The sequence below is a fragment of the Orycteropus afer genome, unplaced genomic scaffold, assembly GCF_000298275.1.
Source record: "Orycteropus afer afer isolate SDZICR_OR568_19922 unplaced genomic scaffold, OryAfe1.0 scaffold00033, whole genome shotgun sequence".
In the NCBI taxonomy this organism is placed as follows: Eukaryota; Metazoa; Chordata; class Mammalia; order Tubulidentata; family Orycteropodidae; genus Orycteropus; species Orycteropus afer.
Genome location: NW_006921620.1, coordinates 16,600,205 through 16,615,209, shown reverse-complemented (window position 1 = coordinate 16,615,209; position 15,005 = coordinate 16,600,205). Strand labels below are relative to the sequence as shown.

At 38.2% G+C, this 15,005-nt stretch overlaps 1 protein-coding gene and 1 pseudogene across 1 annotated transcript in view; both read left to right on the top strand.

The window, feature by feature from the left end:
- The window catches only part of LOC103193032, a 21,174-nt pseudogene extending 10,575 nt beyond the window's left edge, over positions 1-10,599 (top strand).
- A 372-nt stretch (positions 10,600-10,971) lies between these two features.
- Positions 10,972-15,005, top strand: part of DPH5 (diphthamide biosynthesis 5) — a 60,154-nt gene continuing 56,120 nt past the window's right edge. Inside the window, exon 1 of the mRNA XM_007936110.2 lies at positions 10,972-11,106. Coding sequence (XP_007934301.1) covers positions 10,972-11,106 — 135 coding nt within the window. The remainder of the gene's footprint in view (positions 11,107-15,005) is intronic.

Below are 15,005 nucleotides of genomic sequence, written 5' to 3'. Positions count from 1 at the left end.
TATATATACATATATATATATATAAAATCTCAAACCTAATCTTCAAATGTTGATCATCTTCCTTTGCTCAAAGTCAAATATTCTTCTCATGGTCTCTTGGTCTTCCTAGGAGAGAAGAATGGAAGATGGACAGAAAGCCTTCCCAAACTACCTCCCTCTACACCAGGGAATCTTTACTTCTATAAAATCTCATTTTCTCTTTGTAAATTTACTTTTTATTTAGCTGTAGCTATCTCATATATTTCCAGTTGTTGCTGTTGTTAGGTGCCGTCTAATCAGTTTTGACTCAGTGACCCTATGAAAAATAGAACAAAACAAAAACAACCCAGTCCTGTGCCATCCTCACAATCACTGCTAAGCCTGAGCCCATTCTTGCAGCCACTATGCCAATCCACCTCATTACAAGTCTTCTACTTTTTAGCTGATCCTCTACTTTACCAAGCATGATATCCCTCTCCAGGGACTGGTCTCTCCTGATAACATGATCCAAGGACAAGAGACGAAGTCTAGCCATTCTTACTTCTAAGGAGCATTCTGGCTATACTTCTTCCAAGACAGATTTGTTCAATCTTCTTGCAGCTCGTGGTATATTCAACATTCTTTGCCAATACCAGAATTCAAATGCATCTATTCTTCTGCAGTCTTCTTTATTCAGTGTCCAGCTTTCACATGTGTATGAGGCACCTGGAAAATACCATGGCTTGGGCCAGGCACACCTTAGTCTTCAAAGTGGTATTTTTGCTCTTTAACACTTTCAAGAGGTCTTTTGGAGTAGATGTGCCCAACACAATATATCATTTGATTTCTTGACTGTTGCTTACATGGGTGTTGATTGTAGATCAAAGTAAAATGAAATCCTTGACAACTTCAATCTTCTGATTATCATGATATTGCTTACTGGTCCAGTTGTGAGGGTTTTTATGCTGAGATCCATACAGAAGTCCATACAGAAGGCTGTAGTCTTTAATTTTCACCAATAAGCATTTTAAGTCATCTTCACTTTCAGCAAGAAAAAAGAAGTTACATCATGAATAGCTAAGACACACACATACCCACAGATATATGTATACATATGTAACTCACATGTGTGAATAAGCAGAGTAGGGGGTGCCACATATGACCAGCGCTTAGGATTCTCACATGTCTTAATTCTCTTCTGGTCATCAGGGAATTATAAATTAAAATGGCAATGAGCTATCACTCCAAAAACCAAACCAAACTCACTGCCATCAAGTGAGATCTGACTCATAGTGACCCCTCCTTGGGTTTCCAAGGCAGTATCACTATGGAAGTAGATTGCCCAACCTTTTTCCGAGGACTGGCTGGTGGGTTTGAACCGCCAGCCTTCTGGTTAGCAGTCAAATGCGTTAGGCACTACACTACCAGAGCTCCTTAAGGTATCACTACACACCCACTAAAATTAATAGGGCTCATATTACTAATAGGGATCTCTGGTAGCATAGTGCCTAAGGCACTTGACTGCTAACCAGAAGGCTGGGGGTTCAAACCCACCAACCGTGGAAGGTTAGGCAATCTACTGCCATAGTGATACCACCTCAGAAACCCAAGGAGGGGTAGCTATGAGTTGGGTCCAACTCGATGGCACATAACAACAACAACAACAAATTACCAATAGTGCTCATCTTACATTGGTGAGGATGTGAAACAACTAGAACTCTCATACACTGCTGGTGGGAATAAAAATTGTACAAACACTTTGGAAAGCTGTTTGATATTATCTGAAAACATTAGTATGTCCTATAACCCAACAATCCTGATTCCTGGACATACATCCCAGTAGAAACGAGTTTTTTGTCCAATAAAAGACATGCACAACAATGTTCATAGCAGTTTTATTATGAGCCCAAAACTGAAATGACTTCAGTGTATATCAACAATAAAAAAGATAAATTGTGGTACATTCATACAAGGGAATACGACACAACAAAAGAGCTATTGCTACACAAAACAGGGATGAATCTAATAAATATAAAAGTATGCCAAAGAAGCCACACACACAAGAGTCCACATTATATGATTCCGTTTCAAATAACAGCAAAAACTTTATGGTGCTAGATATCGGAGTAGTGATTACCCTGGATGATGGTAAGGTATTTAATGGGAAAGGACACAAGGGAGTCTTCTGATGTTTTAGATATGTTCCATATCTTCATCTGGGTGATGAATAAATTTTACATGTATGTAAAAATTTATCAATTTAAGATTTTAATTTATCACTTAAGATTTTGTGGACTTTGGTCGTATGTAACTTACACCCACCACCAAGGTACTCTTTTGTGCCACTTTATTTCTGTTTCATCCATGTTGTATTGTGTAGCAGTATTTCGTTCTTTTTATTGCTGTGTAGTACTGGTTTATATGAATGTACCACAGTTTATTTGTTTTTATTGTTGGACATTTGAAATAGAAAAACAAAAGAATTAGTTTGAGTTTTAGGTTCCAAATGAACATTTTCTCTGGTTACTAGCAGTTTTTGCTTACCAAAATATTAAGCAAAGTCAATTTGTATATGAGCCATCTTCTACTTTAAGATTTAACAAATTGCCAGGAAATATTTCTTTGGTGCCAGCCAAGTCTATAGTGCTGAACTCAATGATGGAATGACGGGAACAAAAACAGTTTTTCTCTGACATACCTCAGAGTATAACAATATCTACTTAAGATGACTTTTCTTTGTGAATCAAAAAAATATTATAACTAGAGGAGTAGTCTATAATTAATGTACTATGTAAATGATTTCTTACAATTTTGTGAATGAGGAAAAGAATAACAATGAAGCTAGGTGGGATGGATGAGGATAACTTCTTAATCTAATGCATAGTGTAGACAGCTATTAAATTAACTTCATACTCTCTATCTGCCAATGTTTATGTGTCTTTACTGTTTGCCTGGCACTATGCTAGCCCTCTATATATATTCACTCATTTGGCCTCATGATAATTCTGAAGGTTTGTTATTTTTATTACTATCTCAATTTCACAGATGAGGCAATTGAGGTTTAGAAAGCTAATGCTGGGAATGTACTACTGAGTGAAAAATCTGCACTTAAAACAAAGTCTGACACCAAAATCTGAGCTCTTAACCATCTTCAGTTTTCCCCTCCAGGAATTTGTTTATAATTTATTCCTATACATAAATGTACATTCATGCATTCAACATTTATTTATTGAGCATATACTAGGTACCGAACACTGTGATAGGGGTATAGTATACATCAGTAAATAAAATGGGCTCCCTCCCTGCCAAAAAAAATTCTTATCATGTTTATATTCTAGTGAAAAGACACAGACAATAAAAATAAACATAATAAGTAAATTATATAGTTATGTTAGAAGATGGACAGTAGCATAGAGGGAAAATAGTTTAGGGAAATAGTTACTGGAAATGTCAGTTGCAGTTTTACATAGGATATGTCAGTTTAGGCCTCACTGTGGAGGTGCACTTGGTCAAAGACTTCAAGGAGGTAGGATCAGAGCCACATAGATATATGTGGAGAGTAGGGGTAAGGAAGGAGCTCTGGTAGCATAATGCCTAAGGCACTTGACTGCTAACCAGAAGGCTGGCGGTTCAAATTCACCAGCCACTCCTCAGAAGGAAGGTTGGGCAATCCTACTTCCACAGTGATACTGCCTCGGAAACCCAAGGAGGGGTCGCTATGAGTCGGGGCCGACTCGGCAGCAAATAACAACAACAATGGGTAAGGAGAATAGTAGGAGGTGAATGAAGTCAGAGAGGTAGGGGAGTGGTGTAGTGGGTTGGAGTGTATCACTGAAACAGAGCCTGGTAGGCCAATTTTAAGAAACTTGGCTTATTAGTGGAAAGGAACCCCTTCCCTTCTCCCACCAAATCTTGCTTAATTTAGGTGTTTCCCTAACTAGATGTAAAAGGGCACTATGTAGTTTTCTGAGCATAGAAAGAGTGAAAATATATATTCCTGACACTATCTTTGCAGCAATGGACTTTGGAAGAAGACATAGCCAAGTATAAAGATGGTTAGAGAAGTGTTTATACATACACAGAGACACAAATAGGCACACAAGGAAACATTTTGGGGAGCTACTTTATACAAAATCATAGCCATCCAGGTGACCTTTTTTTTTTTAAACAGTCCACATGGTTACTCTGTCAACCTATTACGCTAGGGTTAAACACAATATCAATTCCCATATTTTACTCAGCAAATAGCTCCAGATTTGGGATATATATTTTTAACTATTTATGCATTTTACATTATCTTATAGTTAATGTATAGTTAATGTAGATGAGTAAATAAGAATTACTAAAGAAAAAGTGAATTTTTTTCCTAAGTATTCCAATTCACAATAAAGTAACTTCAGATTTTTTCTTAACCTTGGTAAATATAACTCCTTTACCTAAAGCAATAACATCTTTATAACTTATTTGTGAGTTGTTAGAAAATAATATCAATCAACCCAGGGTCTCTAAACTCTATGAATATTAATTACAATTTCCACTAACAAAGGGAATTTCTGGAAATACACAAGTTAAAAGGCCAGCTTCAGAATAAAATAATATTCTGTATTCACACTAGAGGAGCTCTTGTGACACAGTGCCTAAGGCATTTGATTGCTAACCAGAAGGTTGGTGGTTCAAACCCACCAACTACACCATGGAAGGAAGATGGGGCAATCTACTTCTGTAAAGGTTTACTACCTTGGAAACTCAGTGGGGGTGGCTATGAACTGGAATCGACTCTATGGCAGTGAATTTATTTGTTTGTTTTTTGATTTTATTCACAATAAGATCAGATGGAATTTAGCCAATGGCTGTGATGTTTTCTTGTCAATAGACAATGAGCTCAAATAGAAAAACTGAGGGGCTTCTATTAGATAGACAGTAATTACAGTTTGTCCATTATGTAATGCAGTATCTCAACTATGATGTTGTTGTTGTTGTTGTTATGTGCCGTCGAGTCAGCCCTGACTCATAGCGACCCCTCCTTGGGTTTCCGAGGCAGTATCACTACGGAAGTAGGATTGCCCAACCTTCCTTCCGAGGAGTGGCTGGTGGGTTTGAACCGCCAGCCTTCTGGTGAGCAGGCAAGTGTCTTAGCCACTATGCTACCAGAGCTCCCATTTAAAATAAAAGTAGTATATGATGTGTTTATGGCAATGGAATGAAAAGCCATCTGTGTTAATCTCTTACGACTATCTGCATATCTTTCTCACATATTATGACTACAACCTGAAAGTCTCAAAGTAAATGCAAGGAAAATTTCCTGACAGTGAGGATACTAAAATTGAGTTACTGACAAAGGTTATAAAAAACATCTAAAAGATCTTTCAACAAAAGCATAAATGTATACCTTCAGGGATGGTCTGGTAATGCCCTACCTGAAAACAGAAATATGATATAAATAACTCTCTAGCCCTTGTCTATCTTGGCTACTTTTTAAAGTAGCCTTTCTTTTTTTTGTCCTGGAATCATGGTTCTCTATTACCATCCCTCTCTCTTTTGCTAGGTATGAGGTTTCCAAATTTGTCAACGTTTGTTAAAAACTACCCTGAAACCACTTAAAAATAACCCTCTCAAAGTCCAGCCTAAATTAAGGGAAGACATTATATCATTTAATCAGCTATATGCTCAGGTATGTTTTGTTAATCTGCTACCTAGATGAGGAATTTATCTTTCAAGCAAAATGCAATCGTATCTGTACGATGTCTGCAATTCCCTTGCAAATGCTTCAAAAAATGAGATGGGTTCATGGCAGCTAGATGGATAGATACATGATAAGGTAAGTACAGCAAAATGTTAACAACTATAGAACCTAGGGTGTGGCTATATGAATGTCCACTGTAAAATGCTTTAATTTTTTAAATGATTGTAAATGTTCATAATAAACTGCTGGGGAAAATGCAATCATATTAGAAACCTGTTTTAAATGGCAAGAGGGAAATACCTAAACCCCATATAAAAGTTCTGCAAAAAAGGATTATCAAGGCTTTCCTGCTTCTATTTGTTGTGCTGAGGAGAAAACTAAAAAAATCACCCTATCTCCTTTCCTTTATCTACCTCCAGAAAAGTAAAAAAATTGTACATCCTTAGTAAAAAATGAAGGCAGGCAGTTTTTCTTTTCAAATTAAGAATTCTATATGAAATTCCTTTTTAGAATTATGAAGAATAAAAACTGAAATTCTTTCTGTATCTAAAAATAAAAAAAATTCCTATTTTTTCACTATACAGAATAACTTAATTTTCAATACATCTTTATTTCAGAAAGGAAATAAAAAAAGCATACCTTCCTTTGGATTACTTATTCTTTTTAGCAATTTCCTTTCACTGTTGAGTCTATCTGAAATTATTTTTTTAAAAATCTGGAAACATAAAATACATAAAAGTGAGTATTTTTCAAAATTTGTTTATCTACTCTACAGTGTACATATGAAATGTAAGTGGTATATATCCTAAGTCTTTCAATACAAATAAGATTCTAAAATGGCATGAGCAAGGAATGTTTGTTTCATAGCTCATCAATAACTTTTTGGTAGTTATCTAGAACATACCACCCTCTGCATTTCATATAGAAAAAAATCATAACTCAAAGAAATTGTTCAGCTAATACTGAGTAAATAACAATTCATTTAACAAACATTTATTGAACATCTACTATGTACTAGGCACTTTGCTAAGCCTTAGGGATGAGAATATCACCAAGACATAGTCCCTGATGTTATGAAAGAAGACACATACATGGATAATTATGAAAGCACTTAAATTAATATGCATATTCACAAAGTATAACCGTAATTTTGTACAGATCATTGCTGTTGTTAATTGCCATCAAGTTGATTCTGACTCATGGAGACCCGTATATGCAGCGTAGATGTGTGATCCATGAGATTCTCAAAGCTGTGACCTTTCAGAAGCAGATTGCCAGGCCTGTGTTCTGAGACATCTTTGGGTGGATTCAACCACCAGCCGTTTGGCTACTAGTTAAGCGTGTAACCATATGCATCACCCAGGAACTTTGTATGGATTATACCTCAACATAAAACAAAAATCCCTACAACTAGAATAATAAATAAGACCATGATAAATGGGAAAGAAATTGTAATTATCAACAATTTTTTTCTGCTTGGATCCACAATTAATGCTCATGGAAGCAGCAGTCAAAAAAATCAAAAGACCTATTACACTGGGTAAATATGTTGCATGTTGTGAAAGACTTCTTTAAAGTGTTAAAAAGCAAAGATGTTATTTTGATGACTAAGGTGCACCTGAATTAAGCCATGGTATTTTCAATTGCCTCATAAGCATGAGAAAGATCATGAATAAAGAACACCAAAAAACTAACACATTCAAATTGTGGTGCGGTGAAGAATCATGAATAGACCACAGACTGCCAGGAGAATTAACAAATCTGTCTTGAAGGAAATACAGCCAGAATGCTCCTTAAAAGTTGAGTATAGTGAGACTTTGTCATACTTACTTTGGACACTTCATCAGGAGGGACCAATTGCTGGAGAAAGACATCATGCTTAGTAAAGTAGAGGGTCAGTGAAAAACAGAAAGACCTTCAATGAGATAGTAACATAATGACTGCAACAGTGGTTGCAAAAGCAAAGACTGTGAGGATGGCACAGGACCAGCAACCTTGAGTTTCTGTTATACATAAGGTTGGTAAGAATTGGAGCTGACTTGAGGACATGTAACAACTACCTTACCAAATTCGCTGTCATTGAATTAAATCTGACTCATAGCAACCTCTGTTGGGTTTCAAGACTGTAGATGTTTATGGAAGCTGACTGCCTCATCTTTCTTGTGGAGTGGCTGAAGTGGAGAGAGATGAGGCTGGAGATGTAAGAAGTGACCACATCATGAATAATCATGTGGTCTAAACTTTTTCTTGACCTAAAAGGATATGCAGTAGAAAAAAGACATTTTCAGATTGTGTCTTACTCAAATAAATGTGTCCCCTGAGATGACTAGTGATAGGAGTGAGAGAATGAGGAAGTGAACCAGGTCAGTGGTAGTAGCAGAGTCGTATCTAAATTATGGCAGATATGGCACATGCCCTGGGCACCACCAGAAGATGGGTCCCACTGAGCAGTTTCTGTTAACTATCTCAGTTTCCACTTCCAGCTGTGAGAGATCATTCAGCAAGTTAAAACATGTTTGCATATTTAAGAGCTTCCATAGGTCAAGGAGGACTGTGTGATCTTGCTCTGCTGAATGTAGAAAGAGAAGAATCTGAAAAACAAAAAAAATGAGCACATCATAGACCAATGTGCATCAGTGAAAGCAAGGAAGATACAGCTGAAATTTTCATGTAGTGACATAACGTACTAACGTGAAAGATTAACGAGCTTGTATTTTTAAACTGATATTACAGTAAAATCACTTAAAAGATGGGTATCAGATGTTTGGACAGGGGCATAATTTTAGTGCTTTGCATAAGTGCGACCCCTCCTTGGGTTTCCGAAGTGGTAATCTATGGAAGTAGATTGTCCAATCTTCCTTCTGAGTGGCTGGTGGGTTTGAACCGCCAGCCTTCTTCTGGTTAGCAGTCAAATGCCAAACAGCTCCTTTTGTTTGGTTTTATTAAAGTAAAGTCATTTAAAAGATGGATGTCAGATGTTTGGACAGGGGCACAATTTTAGTGCTTGCCATAGGTGCTATTTTTTTTAGACACACCTCTGGGTAGTACAGGAAAGACTGGATATAAGGGTTTCTCTCAGGTGCCTGTTGAGTCTATGAACTATAATGGCTCCAACCAACGTATACAACACCAAAGGTAAAGCCAAGTTGAAAGATAATGGAGTTGGCTTTGAATGTGTTGAATTTGACACATCACTGAGTTCTCTATGTGAAGATCTAGCGAAATTAAATAGGAGTTTGAGAGCATGGTCTGAATGGGAGGTTGAAATCTGAGTCAGCGAAATATTAGAAATACATGAAATTATGAAAGTGAATAGTCAGGTTTTTTTAAAAAATAAAAAATAGGTGGCAGTAAGCCAGCCCTGGTGCAGTGGAAGGTGTGTATGTGTATGTGGAGCGCCTCAGGGGCAGGATGCAGTAAGCCAGCTTGGCCACAACAGAAGGCAGGTGTTTGTGTGGAGCACCGCTAGGGCAGGCTGCAGTAAGCCAGGCAGGCACAGTGGAAGTGGGGATCTTTGTGTGGAATGCCTCAGGGCAGATCAGTAAGCCATCACGGTGTGAAAGACCAGGAATTGAGCACAGCAGTTTGGACCAGCTAAGGGAGACAAACTTGTCTGTCAGTTTGTCATACTTTGGTGGTTTGAGTGTCACTGTGAGGCTGGAGGCTATGCCACCGGTGTTTCAAATGCCAGCAGGGTTACCCACAGTGAACAGGTTTTAGCGGAGCTTCCAGATGAAGACAGACTCAGAAGAAGGAAGAGGCTATCCACTTCTCAAAGAATTGGCCAGTGAAAACCAAAATCAAACCCACTGTCATTGAGTTGATTTTGACAACTTCCAATTTTCCTAGATTCATATTTTGTACATTCCATGTTCTGATTATTAATGGAAATTTGTAGCTGTTTCTCATCTTGAGATGTGCCACATCAGCAAATGGAGGTCCTGAAAACTTTACTCTATCCACATCATGAAGGTCAACTCTTCCCTGAGGAGGCAGCTCTTCCCCAGTCATACTTTGAGCACTTTCCGACCTGAGGGGCTCAGCTTCCAGCACATATCACACAGTGTTTCAGGACTATTCATAAAGTTTTCCAGTAACATATCAGACAGTGTTTCGGTGCTATTCGTAAGATTTTCACTGGTCAATGTAAATTGCCTTTTTTTTTTTTTTTAACTTGGATGAAGTCACTAGTGACCATACTAAGAGTATTTTCAGTAAAAACAAACCTTTCTGATACCAGAACTACATCTAACTAACCACAATATAAGAATTCCCCCTATAGAAGCACTTAAGAAAAGTCTTAAACTCCGGAGCACTCTTAAAGGTCACTTCCCTAACACAAGAATTTCTGGGCTTTCTAATACTGAGGATGACTAAAGCAAGTGCAGGTCACTCCCACAGGGGCACTCCAAAAGGAAGTTTTGGGAGCTGAGAAGTCACTGGCCCGCTGGGAAATCTGAACCACACTCAACGCCGCTTTTACCAATTCGAGGTGGCTGCTGGTTCAACTGGAACAGAGTGAAAACGCGGGGATGGAAATCTGGGCACTTAGGCAAAACCGGGGCAAATGAGGGAAAACCTCCTACCCGTCACCCCATAGCAGCGCGCGGGGCCCCTCCTCATTCTCCCCGCCTTCCCCAAGCACCGCCCAACTTCGGGTTGGGCTCTTCCCAGCGAGCTCCTTCACTTAGCTCCAGGATGGGGATGTTTAAGCTGTTGGTCAGTGGGGGTAATCGTGGGCATATCTGGTCTTTTCCCGGAGGTCATACTGTGGGCGCCAGACAGACTCCCCCTGGCCGACTGACCTTTCACCTCCTGCCCTAGAAGCCTCGCAGGTCACGCGTACAGTAGCCAAGACCCGGTCACCCCTTCAAATCCCCTGGATCCTGCTCGCCCCTCCCCTTATGCTAGTCGTAAAATGCAGTAAAAACCGCGGCGTTTTGCGGCAACGTAGGTGAGCCCGGCGGCGTGGATCCTGATTTGCCTTGGATTATGTATTTAGTTCGCTGTCTTTGCGGGAAAGGGACGTTTAGGCGATTGGGGAAGACAGGAAACTAGCTACGATTCTCTTAGCGGGTAAATGGCTGCCCCCAAGCTTGGATAATAAGAGAAAAAAGTTGAGTAAGGTTGTTAAAAACACTTATTCTAGCCTCAAGAGGCGTGGAATGACGTTCTCTAAGCCTCACTCAGTACTTGCCTGAGATATGGTGCCCTCCTTGTGCTACTTTGGTTTTCGTTTTCGCGTTCGTCGCTAATTATAAGCATCCTTGGTGCAGCTGACATTTGACTTTCCTGTTCACTTTATCCTACAGTTTCCCTCCGAGTGTAAAATGCTTTACTTGATCGGATTGGGCCTGGGAGATGCCAAGGACATCACAGTCAAGGGTCTGGAAGTTGTAAAGCGTTGCAGTCGAGTGTATCTGGAGGCCTACACCTCAGTCCTGACTGTAGGGAAGGAAGCCCTGGTAGGTGCTTAAGATATCCCAGCCTTCAAGGAAGAAAGCTAACGTCTGATTTTTTTACAGTAAGCTGAACAAAATTTCACCTCTGCCTGTTTAAACTCTTTACACTCCCTCCTCATTAAGGATCTGAAAAGTACAAGACTGGAAATACCCACTGACCAAATAACTTGAAAAGGTTGTTTTGCTCTGCTTTACAAGTCTAATTGTGTGATTTTCTTCAGTAAATAGGAAAGGAAAAGTTAATTCATACTCTTGGGGATAGTTATCAAAACTTGGCTTTATTTCACAGCCGAGAAATCTTTACTGAGTTCAGTGTTGAAGTGCTGGTGCAGCCTTAATGAGTTGATTATACATTTAGAAACTAAGCTGAAAACTTCCCTCTTTGAAGTAATTCCATAGGGAATGGTAATCTGTCTGTGTCGTATCTAAAGAGATTTTACCTTTAAATAGTCCTTCCAATAAGGCTTACACCCATACACTTGCATGCATTCAGCATGGAGACTTAATCAGCCTTGAGATTTGTTACAGTATCATACATTTAGCTGGCTCTCATTAAGGGCTCAGTAAATTTGGAAGAAGGGTCAAGTTTAGGTTTATTGTCAAACTCTAGGTAGAATGCCCTTAATGGGAAGATTTATAGATGTGTTACAGGGGAGGCTTTTAGAATTATCTGCATGAGGAGCTTCAAAATAGAGAGGTAACCTAGAGAATTTCAAGTCTTCTGGACTCTGAAAGTCAAAACCTGGAGAAGTCAGCAGAGCTCAAAGTTACTTTAAAATCTTACGGATTTAAGGACTGCTGCTTGAATCAGTCTTGCATGGAAATAAAAGTTGTCTCTGTTGTTCAACTTTGATCTGTTGGCTCCAGTTTTCATCACTTGTAGAACAGAACCAAAATATTTAAGCTCAAGATGATGGAAATAATTTCTCTAAACAGTGATCAAGGAAATTGAGAATGAAATTAAAAATCATCTGAGAGCAGAGATAAATAGCTAATCAGCAGCTTAGTTAAGTGTCAGAACATGGCATAGAGGGAAGTTTGGACCTGGCTTTTAGTCCTAGCTCTGCCACATGTTAGTTACGTGACCTTGGACAAGTTCCTTAATTTTAATTTCTTAAGTGTAGAATGGGGAAAAGTACCTACCTCAAAGGTTCTCAGCCTAATGTCTGCCACAAAAGCATTGAGAAACAGTACTTGTTAATGAGATTATTTCCAGACTTCTGAACCTCAGTTTTTCATTTGTAAAATAGATAAAATGACCACATTGGAGGTTTATTAAGGGTTAAGATGACATATGTGAAAATGCATTGTAAATTTGGAGTGCTAGCCAAATTTGAAGTATAGCATTGGTTGCTATAACATTTTTAAGTAATTTTTTTTTCCTTCCAGAAATATATTTGTAGAGTTGTTACTTATACAACATCACCTACAGTTAAATTATGTGTGCTTTGTTAAGGTGCTAAACTATCTGTTCCTCTACAATAATAATCATTACATTTATAGAACACTTAATATGCACTATTTTAAATGCTTAATATGTTGAATTGTTACATCATTGTTGTTAGATGCCATCAAGTCAACATCAACTCATAGTGACACCATGCACAACAAAATGAAACACTGCCTGGCCCTGCCCTGTGCTCATAATCCCTGTTACATTTGCACCCATTGTTGCAAACATTGTGTCAGTTGATTTTGTTGAAGGTCTTCTTTTTTGCTGACTCTCTGCTTTATCAAGCATGATACCCTTTTCCAGGGAATGATCCCTTCTGAAAATATGACCAAAGCAGGTGAGATGAAGTCTAGCTGTTATTACTTCCAAAGACCATTTTGGCTACACTTCCTCCAGGACAGATTTATTTTTTCTTCCATGATATTTTCAGTATTCTTTGCTAACACCACAATTCAAGAGCTTCAATTCTTTGGTCTTCCTTATTTACATGTACACGAGGCAATTGAAAATACCTTGGCTTAGGTTAGGCACACCTTAGTCTTCAAAGTGACATCTTTGCTTCTGAACACTTTAAAGAAGTCTTTTGCAATACATTTGACTGGTGCAATATGATGTCTGATTTCTTTATTCCTGCTTCCATGGGTTTTGATTATGGATCCAAGTAAAATGCAGTCTTTGACAACTTCAATCTTTCCTCCATCAATCATGATGTTGCATATTGGTCTAATTGTGAGGATTTTTGTTTTCTTTATGTTGAGGTGTAATCCATAGTGACGACTGTAGTCTTTGATGATTTTCGTCAGTAAGTGCTTGAAGTCATCTTCACTTTCAGCAAGCATGGTTGTACCATCTGCATATCATGAGTCTGTTAATGTGTCTTCCTTCAATCCTGATGCCACAGTCATCTTGATATAGTTCAGCTCCTCGGACTATTTGCTCAGCATACAGAATAAATAAGTATGGTGAAAGGATATAATCCTGTTACACACCCTTCCTGATTTTAAACCGTGCAGTATCTCCTTGTTCTGTTTGAGTAGCAGCTTGTTAGTTTATGTACAAGTTCTTCATGAGCAGAATTAAATGTTCTGGAATTCCTGTTCTTTGCAATGTTACCCATAATTCGTTATGATCCACACAATCACATGCCTTTTCAGAGTCAGTAAAATGTAGGTAAACATATATCTGGTATTCTTTGCTTTCAGCCAAGATCCATGTGACATCAACAATGATATCCCTCGTTCCATATCCTCTTCTGAATCCAGCTTGAATTTTTGGCAGTTTTCTCTCAATTTATTGCTCCAACTGTTTGTGGTATCTTTAGCAAAATTTTATTTGCATGTGATATTAATGATATTTAGTAATTTCCACATTCTTTTGGATGATCTTTCTTTGGAATGAGCACATATGTCAGTCCCTTCCAGTCAGTTATGCCATATCTTGTCATAAACGAGTAAGCACCTCCAGTGTTTATACTTGTTGGAACATCTCAGTGGGTATTCTGTGAATTTCTGGAGCCTTGTTTTTCACCAGTTCTTTCAGTGCAGCATAGACTTCATCCTTTAGTACCGTTGGTTCTTGATCATATGCTACCTCATAAAATAGTTGAACATCGACCATTTCTTTTTAGTATAGTGACTTTCTTTTCCTTCCATCCTCTTTTAAAGCTTCCTGCATCATTCAATTAGTATTGCAACTTGAGGCTAGAAGTTTTTCTTCATTTCTTTCAGCTTGCGAAATGCTGTGTGTGTGTTCTTCTCTTTTGCTTTAGTAACTCCAGATCTCTGCACATTTCATTATTAAGCTTTACTTTGTTTTCTCAAGCTGCTCTTTGAAATCTTCTGTTCACTTCTTTTATCTCGTCATTTCTTCCATTTGCTTCAGCTACTCTCTGTTCAAAAGCAGGTTTCAGAATCTCTTCTGAAATCATTTTGGTCCTTCCTTTGCTGTCTTTTTAATGACCATTTGCTTTTTTCATGTATGATGTTTTATTATTATTACTTTGCAGTTACTGCTCCAATTTTACAGGCATAGAGAGATTGAGATACATGCCTCAAGTCACATAGGTAGTGATATAATATACATATGTTCCATTTGTAGTACGTAGAAAGTTCTACAACCACCTAGGTCTGTGAGCTTTGACAGTCACTTAACTTTTCTATGATTCTGTTTCTTATTTGTAAATGAGATGAAAAATAGTATCTATTTCGTAGATTGTGGTGAAGATTAAATGAATTCATAAGCATTAAATTCTTAGAACCATGACTGACCACAGCGTGAGCCCAGTGTAAGTGTATCACAATTACTGTTATTAAAATAACATTTGGTAAGGGGAAAAGGAAGACTTATTGTTATTAAAAATAAGGTATGGTAGGGGAAGGGTATTCCATGCTGAAGAAATAATTGTGAGCAAAAAAGCATGAAGGAGCAAAGCACAAGGCATTTGCTATGC